Source organism: Littorina saxatilis, linkage group LG1 (genome assembly GCF_037325665.1).
Source record: "Littorina saxatilis isolate snail1 linkage group LG1, US_GU_Lsax_2.0, whole genome shotgun sequence".
NCBI lineage: Eukaryota > Metazoa > Mollusca > Gastropoda > Littorinimorpha > Littorinidae > Littorina > Littorina saxatilis.
The window spans coordinates 38,266,890-38,279,775 of NC_090245.1; the positions used below are offsets into that span (position 1 = coordinate 38,266,890).

At 39.1% G+C, this 12,886-nt stretch overlaps 1 protein-coding gene across 1 annotated transcript; it reads left to right on the forward strand.

Moving 5' to 3' along the window:
- The first annotated feature begins 677 nt into the window (after positions 1 to 677).
- Positions 678 to 12,718, forward strand: LOC138969026 (uncharacterized protein C20orf96-like). The gene is made up of 12 exons (XM_070341720.1): positions 678 to 800; positions 1,365 to 1,560; positions 1,994 to 2,142; positions 3,218 to 3,276; positions 4,396 to 4,495; positions 6,778 to 6,877; positions 8,379 to 8,458; positions 9,237 to 9,314; positions 10,027 to 10,128; positions 10,362 to 10,427; positions 11,037 to 11,179; positions 11,499 to 12,718. The coding sequence occupies exons 2-12, from the start codon at positions 1,392 to 1,394 to the stop codon at positions 11,557 to 11,559; spliced, it is 1,107 nt and encodes a 368-aa protein (XP_070197821.1). The 5' UTR covers positions 678 to 800; positions 1,365 to 1,391; the 3' UTR covers positions 11,560 to 12,718.
- Positions 12,719 to 12,886: the final 168 nt, after the last annotated feature.

The following is a 12,886-nucleotide window of genomic DNA, read 5'->3' on the forward strand; positions in this document are numbered from 1 at the left end:
ACAGAAGCCTCTGATAGGAGAAACTGACGCGGGGTCAAAGTTGGAGCAAAATGTATACACACCCACTTCAAGCTAAATTTCTAAAAGTTCAAGTAAGTATCAGTGATAGCACATTATAAAACAGATGTAAATTATGGAAAACAGTCTTGGGATGAATGTAACAATAATTTTGACCACAGTGACTATTTTCGCAAAAATAGCCACAGATGTCCACGTGCCACCAACACATATCCGCTGCTACATCGATTCAGTGTGAACGATCGAATGACTGACCTCATTTATAGTAACGGAAGACGAAGATACGTACTTTTATTTCTATTTTAGACATGATCAGTCGTAGTTTTCAGTCAGCCTCAGTTTTAGCAAAAAATTTAGTCAGCCGTTTAGTAAAAGAAAGAATGAAGAGAAAAAGGGCCACAATGACTTTTGCTTGCAAATTTGCGAACAATACACTTTGCGTCAACAAAAGTTATGTATGTCACTCGGTTCGGATGTTGCCCCACTCAAAAGGTGGAATGACAGATAATGAAAAATTCATTAAACAATTCTTCCGTTTTAATAGACACTCTTCATTGGGTCGGTTTTCAAAACTTCAGCGCATGGTTCTAGCACAACTGGATCACGTACGGTCTGTTTCTCCCATGTTTCCCACTGTCTGCTGTGGTCCATGTCCAAGTCCACCTTTTTAACCGGGACAGTCGTCTATGACAACTTGCTGCAAAGCTTCAAAATGGCGACGGCAAGTGTCTCTTTCAGTCAGGATTAGTTAGACATGGGATGTAAACAGCAGTATTGTACAGGTGAGTTTTTCGTTTTATCTTTGTCCTCCGAAATCAGTAACTTTAATTTTTGGAGTTGTTTGTAATTCGTAACAATTTTCTTTGAGACTGTATTTTCACAGCAAGTACTTGCTGCCTTACTCGATCAAAGTGCACTAACCAGTTGTTGTTTTTTGAACACACACACACACACACACTGCTAGAGGTAAGCTCTTCAGTCAACAATATCACAAAAACACCTGTGTAGAAAACCTCTGGTGTATTTTCTTCTGTCAGTGACTGCTGTGTGGTGGGTTATTATTTCTTCAGTAGACACAGTTTGCAAAGATTGGTTTTTGCCTTTTAAAATGATATATTCAATCCATAAAACCAATAGAACCACAGATAATAATTTAGAATTCCCACAAGGTTTTAACTGTGGTTAATCTAGGACAACACAAAGAACAAATTGGGATATATATGTTTACTGTAAATCAGTCACTTAAAAAATTTATGGATATTTTTGTCAATAACCAAATTGTTTTAGGGTTGCTTTTATCAATAAACTAGTCAATTATCCATGAGTTTCTAATTGATTTTCTTCAGTCAGGTAACTCAGACATTTAGAGCAAGATGTCTGAGGGTTGGGGGAAAAGGGCGACCACTCGCATTGATCGCTCGCAGTTCGGCAATGATGAGCTGCTGAAATCGCTTGGTCAGCAGTTCAACCTTGACTTCGCCAACTATGACCAGTGGCAGCGTAAAAAGCCCTCTCGACCCCCTCCACCTCCAAAACAAAAAGGTGAGTGGATGACCAAGTCAGTGCTGTATACAATGTATGATACCCTAGGTTGAACAAGATTATGTACTCACCAAAACAAACACAAACACGAACACGAAACAAAGAATAGAACCAGATTTGACGGAAATCTTCGTCTGCAAAAAGTGATAAAAACTGAATTAGAGCAAGTAGAAAGAGAGAGATAATGAAGAAAATAAGTTTAGAAGAAGACAGACAGAACCTGACATTAAACTAAAGGTACGTTCTTCAATAGAATATTCCGTTCTTCACAGTGATGAACTAGGATGTTGGATTGTGATGTAAATGCTTATCTGCATGGTTATACGTCAGATTTGTAATGGTGAAAGCGATGTTTTTAAACTTACATGGTTATTGATGTAGCACATCATGGGGTGCTACAAGATATTTATATACACAGTTATTTTATTTTTAGCTACTGAGCAGACCCTCTCATTCCTTGTGTCTCGGCCCAGCAAGTCAGCAGACACAGGGAAGAAAGCTTTGTCCTACAGAGAGAAGAAAATAGCAGTGAAGAATCAAGAGGAGGATAAAAAGCGATGGGAAAGAATAACAATCTTGGAGGTAAGGAAAGCATCTTCTCTTTTTGTGTGTGGCATTGTCATAAGGTGAAGTGTGTATGTGTGTGTGTGTGTGTGTGATATTTTTGCAGAAACAAGCAGACATAAAAAGTCTTGTGGGTAACAAGGACATTTATGGGAAATCGGAATTCCTCTGCTGTAACCTCATGAATATTAATGAGTAGCACATGGACCAATCGCTGGGCAATGCCAGAGATTGTTCCAGCCAGCTAAATTTCCATTGCAATATGTAACAAAGGGGATAACTGGTAAACATAGGGATGGGTGGGAGGGAAAAGACGAAGAATACGTCAAAAGTAGAGACAGAGCAAAAATGGTGTTGTCTGTAGGTAGACAAAGAAGAAAGTGACCGAACGCGGTCAAGGGGAAAGCATCCACGCTAAGCTGGCTGGAACAATCTCTGGCATTGCCCAGCGATTGGTCCATGTTACAGCAGAGGAATTCCGATTTCCCATAAATGTCCTTGTTACCCACAAGACTTTTTATGTGAAATCAGTGGAGACAAGGCAGATGAGACACAGTTCACACAATTAACATACAAGCAAAAAAATAACAAAAGAGTCAATGCATAGTGTTGCTGCACTAGGCCACCGAAGTGACAATTATTTTATTAAATTCTGTAATTATTTTACCTTACCTATGTTTTTCAAGAATAGATAGTTAATTGCCCAACCTGTTAATTAATTTAGTTGGGGATTCTCATGGAATCCAACAATTGAATTTCATTATAAAATCTAGAGAGTCCATAAAGCTTTTGGGGCTGTTCCGCCATAACGCTGACAATTGCCAGGCAATTGGCTGCGCATACATGTGCAACTGGATGTGTATGTTTTATGTGATGAGAGACTGATACTTCATCTGCTGTCTTGTTTACATACTCCAGAAAGGCTGTGTATGTTATTTGTTGCTTGGTAATTTGCAGCCAAACTTTTGTGCTTCATTGTTGTGTATCTCTGATCAAGATGAATGCACACTTAAACAGATAGATGTGTCATTAAAGGAGAAATGGATTGTGAATTGCATTTGTTTACCAACTGCACTTGTTCTGTTCTTTTCAGCTGAGGATACAGACAAGGTCAAAAACTCTTCAACAGTACAAGAAGCGGATGAAAGAGTTGTATCCTTTGTAAATAAAAACACTCAAAGCATCACAATAGAACAGGATTTCTCTACAAGTATTTCAGATGTTGGAACTTTTCTTGCTGCAGATGTTGAATATTTCTTTCAGTGGCATTTTATGTTACTTTGTTGGACCCTGTAGCCATTTTATTAAGGTCTATGAGATTTGAAAGAGGTCAGAATGGCTACGGACGGAGACGTAGACTAGCGGTTAGGACGTCTGCCTCCTGTGTGAAAGGTTCGTGGTTTGAATCCCAACCCCACCTGTAGGGTTGGGGGTGGAGATTTTTTCGATCTCCCAGGTCACCTTATGTGCAGACCTGCTAGTGCTTTATTTTCCCCACGTGTGTGTACACGCAAGCACGAGGCCAAGTACGCACGAAAGAGATCCTGTAATCCATGTTAGAGTTCATGGGTTGTAGAAACACGAAAACTCCAAGCATGCATGCATCCCCTGGAATCGGACAGGGAAAAAAAGATCATGTAAAAGCCCTCTCGTGCCTACAAATGTAAGTGTGAGTCGAAGCCCACAAACGCAGAAGAAAAAGATTAATGATTACTTAGTCATTACTAGTCAGTGCTAGCAGTGTTGTAAATAATTCATGTTTCTGAAGAATTACCTGATATCATTTCTTTCTTTATTTGGTGTTTAACGTCGTTTTCAACCACGAAGGTTATATCGCGACGGGGAAAGGGGGGAGAGGGGATAGAGCCACTTGTCAATTGTTTCTTGTTCACAAAAGCACTAATCAAAAATTTGCTCCAGGGGCTTGCAACATAGTACAATATATTACCTTACTGGGAGAATGCAAGTTTCCAGTACAAAGGACTTAACATTTCTTACATACTGCTTGACTAAAATCTTTACAAAAATTGACTATATTCTATACAAGAAACACTTAACAAGGGTAAAAGGAGAAACAGAATCCGTTAGTGGCCTCTTACGACATGCTGGGGAGCATCGGGTAAATTCTTCCCCCTAACCCGCGGGGAGCACCTGATATCATTGCTACGTTTTATTTTATGAACCTGGGGCAAACATTGCTAATTATGTGTCTTTTCCAGAATCATAGGCCAGTTATTATATATGTCGCATGAATCCTTAACTTTATAACAGGCTGGACGAAAATATCAAACTCAAGACAGAAATTGATGACACAGAAACAGACACGCACGGTGGTGTCAAATCACTGCTCAGGAGATACGAAAAATACAGGGTATGTTTCTTATATAAATCTTATGAGTCTTATATGAATCAGAACTTAGTTTCTGCATAAAGAATTTAGGACTTAGAAAATGTTTGGATCATGCTGAATAACTGGCAATATTGGCTTTCATATATGAACAGGAAGTTGATGGTTTGCCTTGAGCATTATCTCCCCCTGATAGAACGGCCATGTTGGATCGAATTCAAACTTCTTTGTGACAGCAGCTCTGAATGTTAAGCAGAAAATCAGTGAAAGAGCACGACTTAAATGCAGAATTCTTACAAAAATGATTTGACTTGATGTATGCACATGTGAAGAGAATGTTTATATCATGCTGATGTTTTTGGGTCAACAGCTTGACAGGTTTGTGTTTTTATTGAAAATCCAATTTCCCTCCATTACTCAGCTGTATTGGTTTTGCTCTAGTTCTGGTTCTGCCTGCAGGGTGATCAAATGATGTGTTACCAGCACTATACTTTGGTTCAAGCAACAATAAACTGTGACAGCTGTGCATATTCAAGAAAATAATTTGTGGCTGTAACTTGTTTGTTGTTTCTTGTTCATGATTACAAGTTTCAAAGTTCATGAATTTGAAGAGGACAATTAACATGTGACCAGTGAGCTAGAGATCTGTTTGTTTTTGTCCTCAAACTGAACAAACATTCAGTAAAGATATATCCAGATAAGGTATTTTTCAGTTGGATTCATTATAATTCAAAGTCAAGACAGTTTAGTTGGGTTAAGCAGGTCACTTTTGCTGTTATTTCCCTTGTAAACACAATTGTAGGTCATGGTCGTGTGTCTAGTATGAGACATGTAAGTGTTATATATGAGGCATATAAGGAAAATGTAGGTTTCATATAAGATTCTTATAAGTTTCATAAATGAACATTTCATATAAGAGACCTATACAGCTATAGGTTTCATATTATAAGAGAATATAAGGTTCATATAAGACCTATATGAGTTCAGGTTATAGGTTTCTTATATGATTCATATAAGTTTCTTATAAGAATTTACCTCATTTGCATTTAAAATACCTATAAGCCACATACAGTGGAGTCCGGTACAACGAATCTCAAGGGAGATACATTTTAGTTCGTGATATCAGTAATTCGCTGTAGAGTTTTCAACCCTAAATGGCCTTAAGACAAGTTTTCCCACTCACCTTCAAATGATCGTGTCATCGATCTTTCCTTGGAGAGTACAATCTCTGCATGTTTTCAACAGCTTCATAATATAATCCATAGAGGCATAGTTCAAATGTTCACTTTACTGTCACAATTTTAGAAGTAAAATTTAAAAAGTCGTGTAAAAGCATGTACATATGTACATTCTGATCAATCTCCGATTTCATGGTGTCCACCAGTTCTGGTGCATGTACTACCCTGGCCAAGTTTCCTCTCAAGACATCAAAGAGACCGCCCCATAGGTTAAACTCCCTATAGGTTAAACTCGGTCACTGACCCGGGAGTGACCCGGGTGCAGGAAGTGTTTCCTCTCTCATAAAGGGGAACCACCTCTCATAGCTAAAACTGGGTCAATGACCCCTGGGAAGAAGGTAACAGTGTCTATAAACAAGGCCACCCAGCTATCACAATGGACCTGCCTTTGATCTCGCCTCATAGCAGATCGTTGTAGCCTTGTGACTTTTTAGAGCACAGTCATAGCTTAGCAGCTGATTGGAATAGTGAAAACACAGCGGCGTTGGCTGTTCCGTGCACCTCCCGCTGTTTGTTCAGAGTTCGCTCAGAGTTCGCTCATCACGGGATGTGCACTTGTGTTTGTGTATTTTTGTGTATTTTTGTCTTTGGAGACAGTTATTGACATCAGTTCGTTGTAGCCTTGTGACTTTTAGAGACAAAACGCCTCTGGGGCGATGAAAACGTGTTTGTTATAAGAGGGGTTCGTTATGCAAATGAGTTCAAAAGGTTCGTTGTGGCCGGAAAGTAACAAGTAAGAAATAGAAGGCTGTCTGCCGGGAAATCAATGGCAGTTCGTTAAAAGCGGGATTTCGTTATACCCAGGTTCGTTATACCTGGACTCCACTGTATATGATTCTGTCATATAAGAATCTTATATGAAATGGGGTCCAATTTCTTATAAGTTCATTTCGTACGGGTATTGCAGCCACAGTACCGATTTGTGGTATGTGTTCAAGTGAAAGGATGCTCTTAATCCATGTGAAAGCCTGGAGAGATCTGTGGCAGTGAGCATGGTCGTGTGTGCAGGAAGGACAGTACCTTTAAGCAGTGAGCTGAACCAAATGTTTCATTAATTGTTTGCTGCAGGGTGGCATAGCGCAGTTGAACACCAACTTTACGAAGGAGCTGGCAGAAGCACAAGCTGACCTGGCGCAGACAAAGCAAAGGGTTGAAAGAGAGCTGAAAGGTTGGTTTTCATAAAATTTTGTCTTTCTGTTACTAACACTGCTGGAGATATTTGTTGTGTTCTTTACTTCTTTTGTGAAGAAAGAAGAGATTCCATTGAAGCATGAAGACTCATGAACCCTAGCTATGACCAAGTTAAAGAATTTCCTGATGAAGCAAATGTGCATATGGATACCAAAGTATAGTATTACTTATAACCAGGGAGTATATGTGTGTTTCTGTAAATAAATACTTTGGCCGACAGGTTCATGACTTGCAGTTCAAAACTTTAACTTTATAACACTGAAAATCATGATGAAAGGGTCATGCAGTGCATGCCGTGGCAGAACTACATAATCAGAAAGCGTGTGTAGCAAAGAAGAGAGCTGGACTGTGAAGCTTAGGCCAAATAAAAATATATGTTGGTTTAGGGTTACGTGACCGACCCTATTTATTCCCGCCTACCCTAAAACTGTTTGTTCATTTCTAAAAAAAAACAAAAAAACTGTTGGCACATTTTGCGAACCATACCGACACTAAGTGAAGTAACCTCTTTTAAAATCGACTAAAAAAATAAAAAATAAAAATAAGATTAAACAAGAAGGGCAAAGCCCATACGACTCACATGCTTGACCTTGACCTTTACATGACCTTGACCTTCAGGGTCAAGGTCAAATAACTAAACCTAGCAATGACATCATACACTAAGAACTGCTTTACACATTTTTCCTACCAAAATACATGTGACCTTGACCCAAGGTCAAGGTCATCCAAGGTCATGCAACACAAAGCTGTTAATTCAAGACATAGGAAGTACAATGGTGCTTATTGGCTCTTTCTACCATGAGATATGGTCACTTTTAGTGGTTCACTACCTTATTTTGGTCACATTTCATAAGGGTCAAAGTGACCTTGACCTTGATCATATGTGACGAAATGTGTCTCATGATGAAAGCATAACATGTGCCCCACATAATTTTTAAGTTTGAAACAGTTATCTTCCATAGTTCAGGGTCAAGGTCACTTCAAAATATGTATACAATCCAACTTTGAAGAGCTCCTGTGACCTTGACCTTGAAGCAAGGTAAACCAAACTGGTATCAAAAGATGGGGCTTACTTTGCCCTATATATCATATATAGGTGAGGTATTCAATCTCAAAAACTTCAGAGAAAATGGGAAAAATGTGAAAAATAGCTGTTTTTTAGACAACATTTATGGCCCCTGCGACCTTGACCTTGAAGCAAGGTCAAGATGCTATGTATGTTTTTTGGGGCCTTGTCATCATACACCATCTTGCCAAATTTGGTACTGATAGACTGAATAGTGTCCAAGAAATATCCAACGTTAAAGTTTTCCGGACGGACGGACGACTCGGGTGAGTACATAGACTCACTTTTGCTTCGCATGTGAGTCAAAAAAAGCCCACCTACCAACCTTATCTTTTTTGGCCACGTTACCCTAAAACAACATTTATTGTTGTTTGGACTTATACTAACATGTGACGGAATGATTACTGTGCAGTCCTGGAGCAGCAGGTGGCGGAAGTGGACCAGCGCCTCAAAACAAAACAGGATGAGTTGCGAGTCCTTAACAGTTACAAGGTCAGTGTCACCTGAATACCGGCCGTTGCTGTATGGTTTTAGCTAATAGATTACAGCAGGTTTAACAATCACTCTCCATCCATTTTCAACATTACATGTGATTTTAGAATTTTGCCGAGCACATAGCAGTAGGACATGAATGAAGTACATGTTCCACGCATAAAGGAACGAATTCAGATTTGCAGCCTCATCTGAAGCTGCTTTTAACGACTGCCCCTTTTTTCATTTTTTAGAATCTTGTCAATGGAGAAAGGTTTTGATTTGAAGCTAATAAAATCAGTTTCTGGAAAGATTTATTCAGAACAGTCGGATGTAAGTACGTAGTCTTGAAGAAGTCCTTGGCTGGTTTTGATTATTGAATGTTTTAATTAAGGCGCTGGCTTCAAAACCAGTTGTCGCTATCAGCGTGGGTCCAATCCCCACGTTCGGCGAGGGATTTATTTCCCAGATACAGATTTGTGCTGACTCTCCTTGGTGGCCGAACATCCCCGTGTGCACACATGCGCACGATAAAGAACCCAAGTTCACAGCGAAAGTTTCAGGGCTTGGAAACATGAATACACGCATGCAGGGAAAAAAATTAAAAAATATGGGTAGCGCCGTATACTGTATGGCAGCTCGCTTTCCCCAGGGAGAAAGCAGTCTGAATTTCCATGAGGGTAACCTCACAGGACTGTATAAAATCTTATCCTTATTATTTATGAATTGCCCAATATGTACATGCAAAAGATATATATATGTAAGTTCATTATTACTTGTAATGTGTTGTGGTTTACAGGACAAGGAATACCCAGTGAAAGCGATGATGATTACCAACCTAATGAAAGAACTTGAGAACGTCAAGAATTCTAATCAGGTTAGAAATTTGCCTGGTTATAGTTCCATATCTTGTCATTTTTCTTTTGTGTGTGTGTATGAAGTTTAACTTTTTAAGCAAAATTGGACTGCTTGGTTCATATGCCTAGCATTATAAGAATCTTTGGGTTCACAAAATACGAAAAATGATTACATTTCCTGTCAACAATGCATTTTCATGTAAGCAGTTATTGACACAGTTTTTTCTTACAAACTCATTTTGTGCAGGTATAAGTTCAGTTGAGACTGGTTGATATGGTTGTGAAGAAGTTACAAGAGGTGTGCCAATAGACACATTTCCGAAATAACTCTGTCGGTTTTGTATGGGTTGTGGAATAGTTGCTTTTCCTGGGAAACACTGAGACAAATAAACCCAAGTGAAATTGGAGTCAAGCGATCGACTTAGATCCCAGTGAAAATGAGATCTGAGATCTGTGATTTCTGCACTGTCCGGTTAATACTATGCTCATTTTATTGAAAATACACGCATTGGAGCTGACAAATCAATGCCGATGCGATCGCATGCGCCAGTGTACAGATCACGTACCACATGTGTCACAAGACATGCTGCTTTCTAGTGTTTGGCCTACAATGTATATGACTCTTTCCTCTCTGTCTTATACTTTCCCCTCTCAAAAGCCATGCATCATCCAAGGTTTTTCTTTCACATACTGGTTCGCATATATATATCCGCCTTCTTTTTTCTTATGCAGGAAGACAGCGAGGAGCTAGAGCATATCATCAACACAGAGTTAGGCAAATACGAAAAGGAACGAATACATACGACCAATGACATCACCAGAGTTGTCACGGAGGTGAGCTTTTTCATACTTGTGTATTTTATGTAGCTAGCTCTTTACTTGAAATATTTTTTGTCAATATCAACAGAGCTACAGTAGCAGACATTTTGGGGGGGATTCATATTATTACGTATCATGAAGATGAGTGGTATGAGCATTTGCTTATATTGTTTACATGACGATAAGAACTACCAGCATCAATGTGCCGTACTAGTGATTTGTGACATGTGGGTACATTTGCTGTGCAGGATGCTGTGGGCATGATGCATCCCAGTCTAAAGGACATGGCACTTCAAAATATGGTGATGAAGAAGGTGAGCTCTTGTTTTTTGTTTGGTTTTTCTCACTCATTATCTACAACAATGAGAATGTTATACAGTGGAACCCCTCCAAAAATCTGAAAAAAAATCAGGTCTTAAAAAGGTCTTAAAATGGGTGTAAAAGTTAAAACAAAAAATCTTAAAAAAATTAAGGTCTTACGAGGGAAGTCTTAAATTGGGGGTGGAGGGGGGGGATCTTTAAAGGGGGGTTCTACAGTAAAAACAAAGCACACATTGATTCAACGTTGTTATTTTATGAAGGTACATTTCTGCATGTAAGCGTAGGTTTGCAGGCAAAGGCAGCAGGGTATGAACAGAAATGTGAGACAGCTGTACAATTACTGCAGGGAAGTAAGGAAAAAACTCACATTTCTTGTGACATTAAATACAGTGATACCTCTGATAACAGGACACCCTTGAGACCAGCCAAAAGCGTCCTTATGTTGCAGGCGTTCTCTCATGGCAGGTATACTTTAGTCAAGTTTGTAGACCTTGGGATACCAGAGGATGGCCTTTATTTGCAGTTGTCCTCTCACTTGAGTGGTCGCACATGGCTTGTACCACTATATAGTCATTCTGAGTATATTTATTTTCAATGCGCAGGAGATTGAGTTTCACACAAAGGAACAGGTAGGACTGCGAGATGCCACCAAAGCTCTTGAGAGGGAAGTTGACAAGCTGTTACGAGACCCAAAAACCAATATTCGCCTGCAGATGTTTCCAGAATTCTTCCCCACAAGAACAAAGTGAGTGTACTCAGAGAAAAGAGGGAGGGAGGGGGGGGTCACTGGAGAGAAAGAGAGTGAGAAAGAGAGAGAGAGTGATTGTGTGTGTGTGCCTTCTGTGAAAGAAAAAAGGCCAAGGAGAGAGCGTGTAACTATGTATTCTAGGGATTCAGGGGGGAAAAAGTGATCATGACAGATCGAGGGTGTGTGTGTTACTTTGCATCATCACTGCTTTGTTTTCTTTCTTGTTAATCATTACTCTTTGCACACTTTGTAGTAAATTTATATCTTTTTGTAAGATTTTGGTAGTAATTTCACTCTCTTTAATTCTGTGTTGCAGATGTACACCGGACATGGATGTAGTGTTAGACATACCAACACAGCAGTGGTTACCAATATGAGGCAACATTCCTGTTCATGTTTGAATTTTGATGCAGTGCCTGTGCCGTGAATGCTGAACACAATGATTTGAAAAGGAGAATACTGTATATGCATTTAATGAAATCCTGTTATTCAGCATGAAGACATTGTCAAGCAGCAGCAGTGCCTACTTTTTCTTTCTTGCTTGATTGATTGGATTTATCAGCATTTTTCTGCAAATACCTACCAGCACCAATTGTGTCACGAAACCAGTTTTTCGCATGTCGTTCTGTACTTATATGCTAATTGTGTCTGTGAACAGAAGGCATGTTTTACCTGATGAAGATGCACCGCATTCCTGTGTGATAGTTTGTGTCATGCTGCAAGAGAGGTGCTTATAGGCACTTGACAAGCAGGGTGATATTTAATTGTTTATTTTTCAAGCGCATGCGAATGTTTCTTACATGAGAGATACTTGATTGGGAGATTTGATTACATCTGCATGCACTTGAAGCTGTTAAATGTTCACGAGTCCCACTGTGGTCATGACATCAGTCATATTTATTTATATGGTGTAATTTTTATGTTGTTGCTGATTATGTTTGTTGCTTCAGACAGCATTGTGATTTCTGTGATAAATTTGAAAACAGTAAAGCATTAACTTTTATTTTTGCATGTGAAAGAGGTTGTTTTTTTACTCAACCGTGATAGTATAGCAATGTATTTGTGGAAAATCTGCTGAGATAAAACTACAGTTAATGCCATTTCAGCATTTTCTGAGACTCTCATATCACTTTGCTGAGTTGTCACTGTCTATATAATTCTAAAATGTGACGTGAATTTAGTAGATATACTGCTGACTTTCCCAGAGTACTGGAGTACTGATCTTCAAATGAGCATCACTATAATTTGTGCCAGATAGTTTGTAAATGTGTGTGTATTTTACATCAGTCTTCAATTCAATCAGTGATTTGAACAAGATTGAATCAACAGCATTATTATTTATGTAAGAAATCAGAGTGCCTACATCATGGTGAATGTCCAGACCTAGAGCACAGTTCTAAGGAAAATGATTATGCAAATACTTACTTGTTTCTTATAACTGTAAGCAAACAGCATTGTGCTGTGAGATGTTATTTTGAAGCTCATTTCAAGTCATTCTGATGCAAGAGAAAAAACTGAACTACAGTTGTACATGAGCATATTTTTCCTGTCTCCTTGTGCGTGTGTGTGCATGTGTGAAACTACAGAAACTTTCTTTCTTTCTTTCTTTATTTGGTGTTTTACGTCGTTTTCAACCACGAAGATTATATCGCGACGGGGGAAGGGGCAGATGGGATAGAGCCACTTGTCAATTGTTTCTTGTTC

What these genes read in the sequence shown, in the direction of transcription:
- LOC138969026 (XM_070341720.1), top strand. Translation starts at nt 1,392, where the DNA reads ATGTCTGAGGGTTGGGGGAAAAGGGCGACCACTCGCATTGATCGCTCG. An exon ending in TCCACCTCCAAAACAAAAAG is followed by an intron (nt 1,561 to 1,993) that starts GTGAGTGGATGA and finishes TTTTATTTTTAG; the next exon opens with CTACTGAGCAGACCCTCTCA. An exon ending in GGTTGAAAGAGAGCTGAAAG is followed by an intron (nt 6,878 to 8,378) that starts GTTGGTTTTCAT and finishes ATTACTGTGCAG; the next exon opens with TCCTGGAGCAGCAGGTGGCG.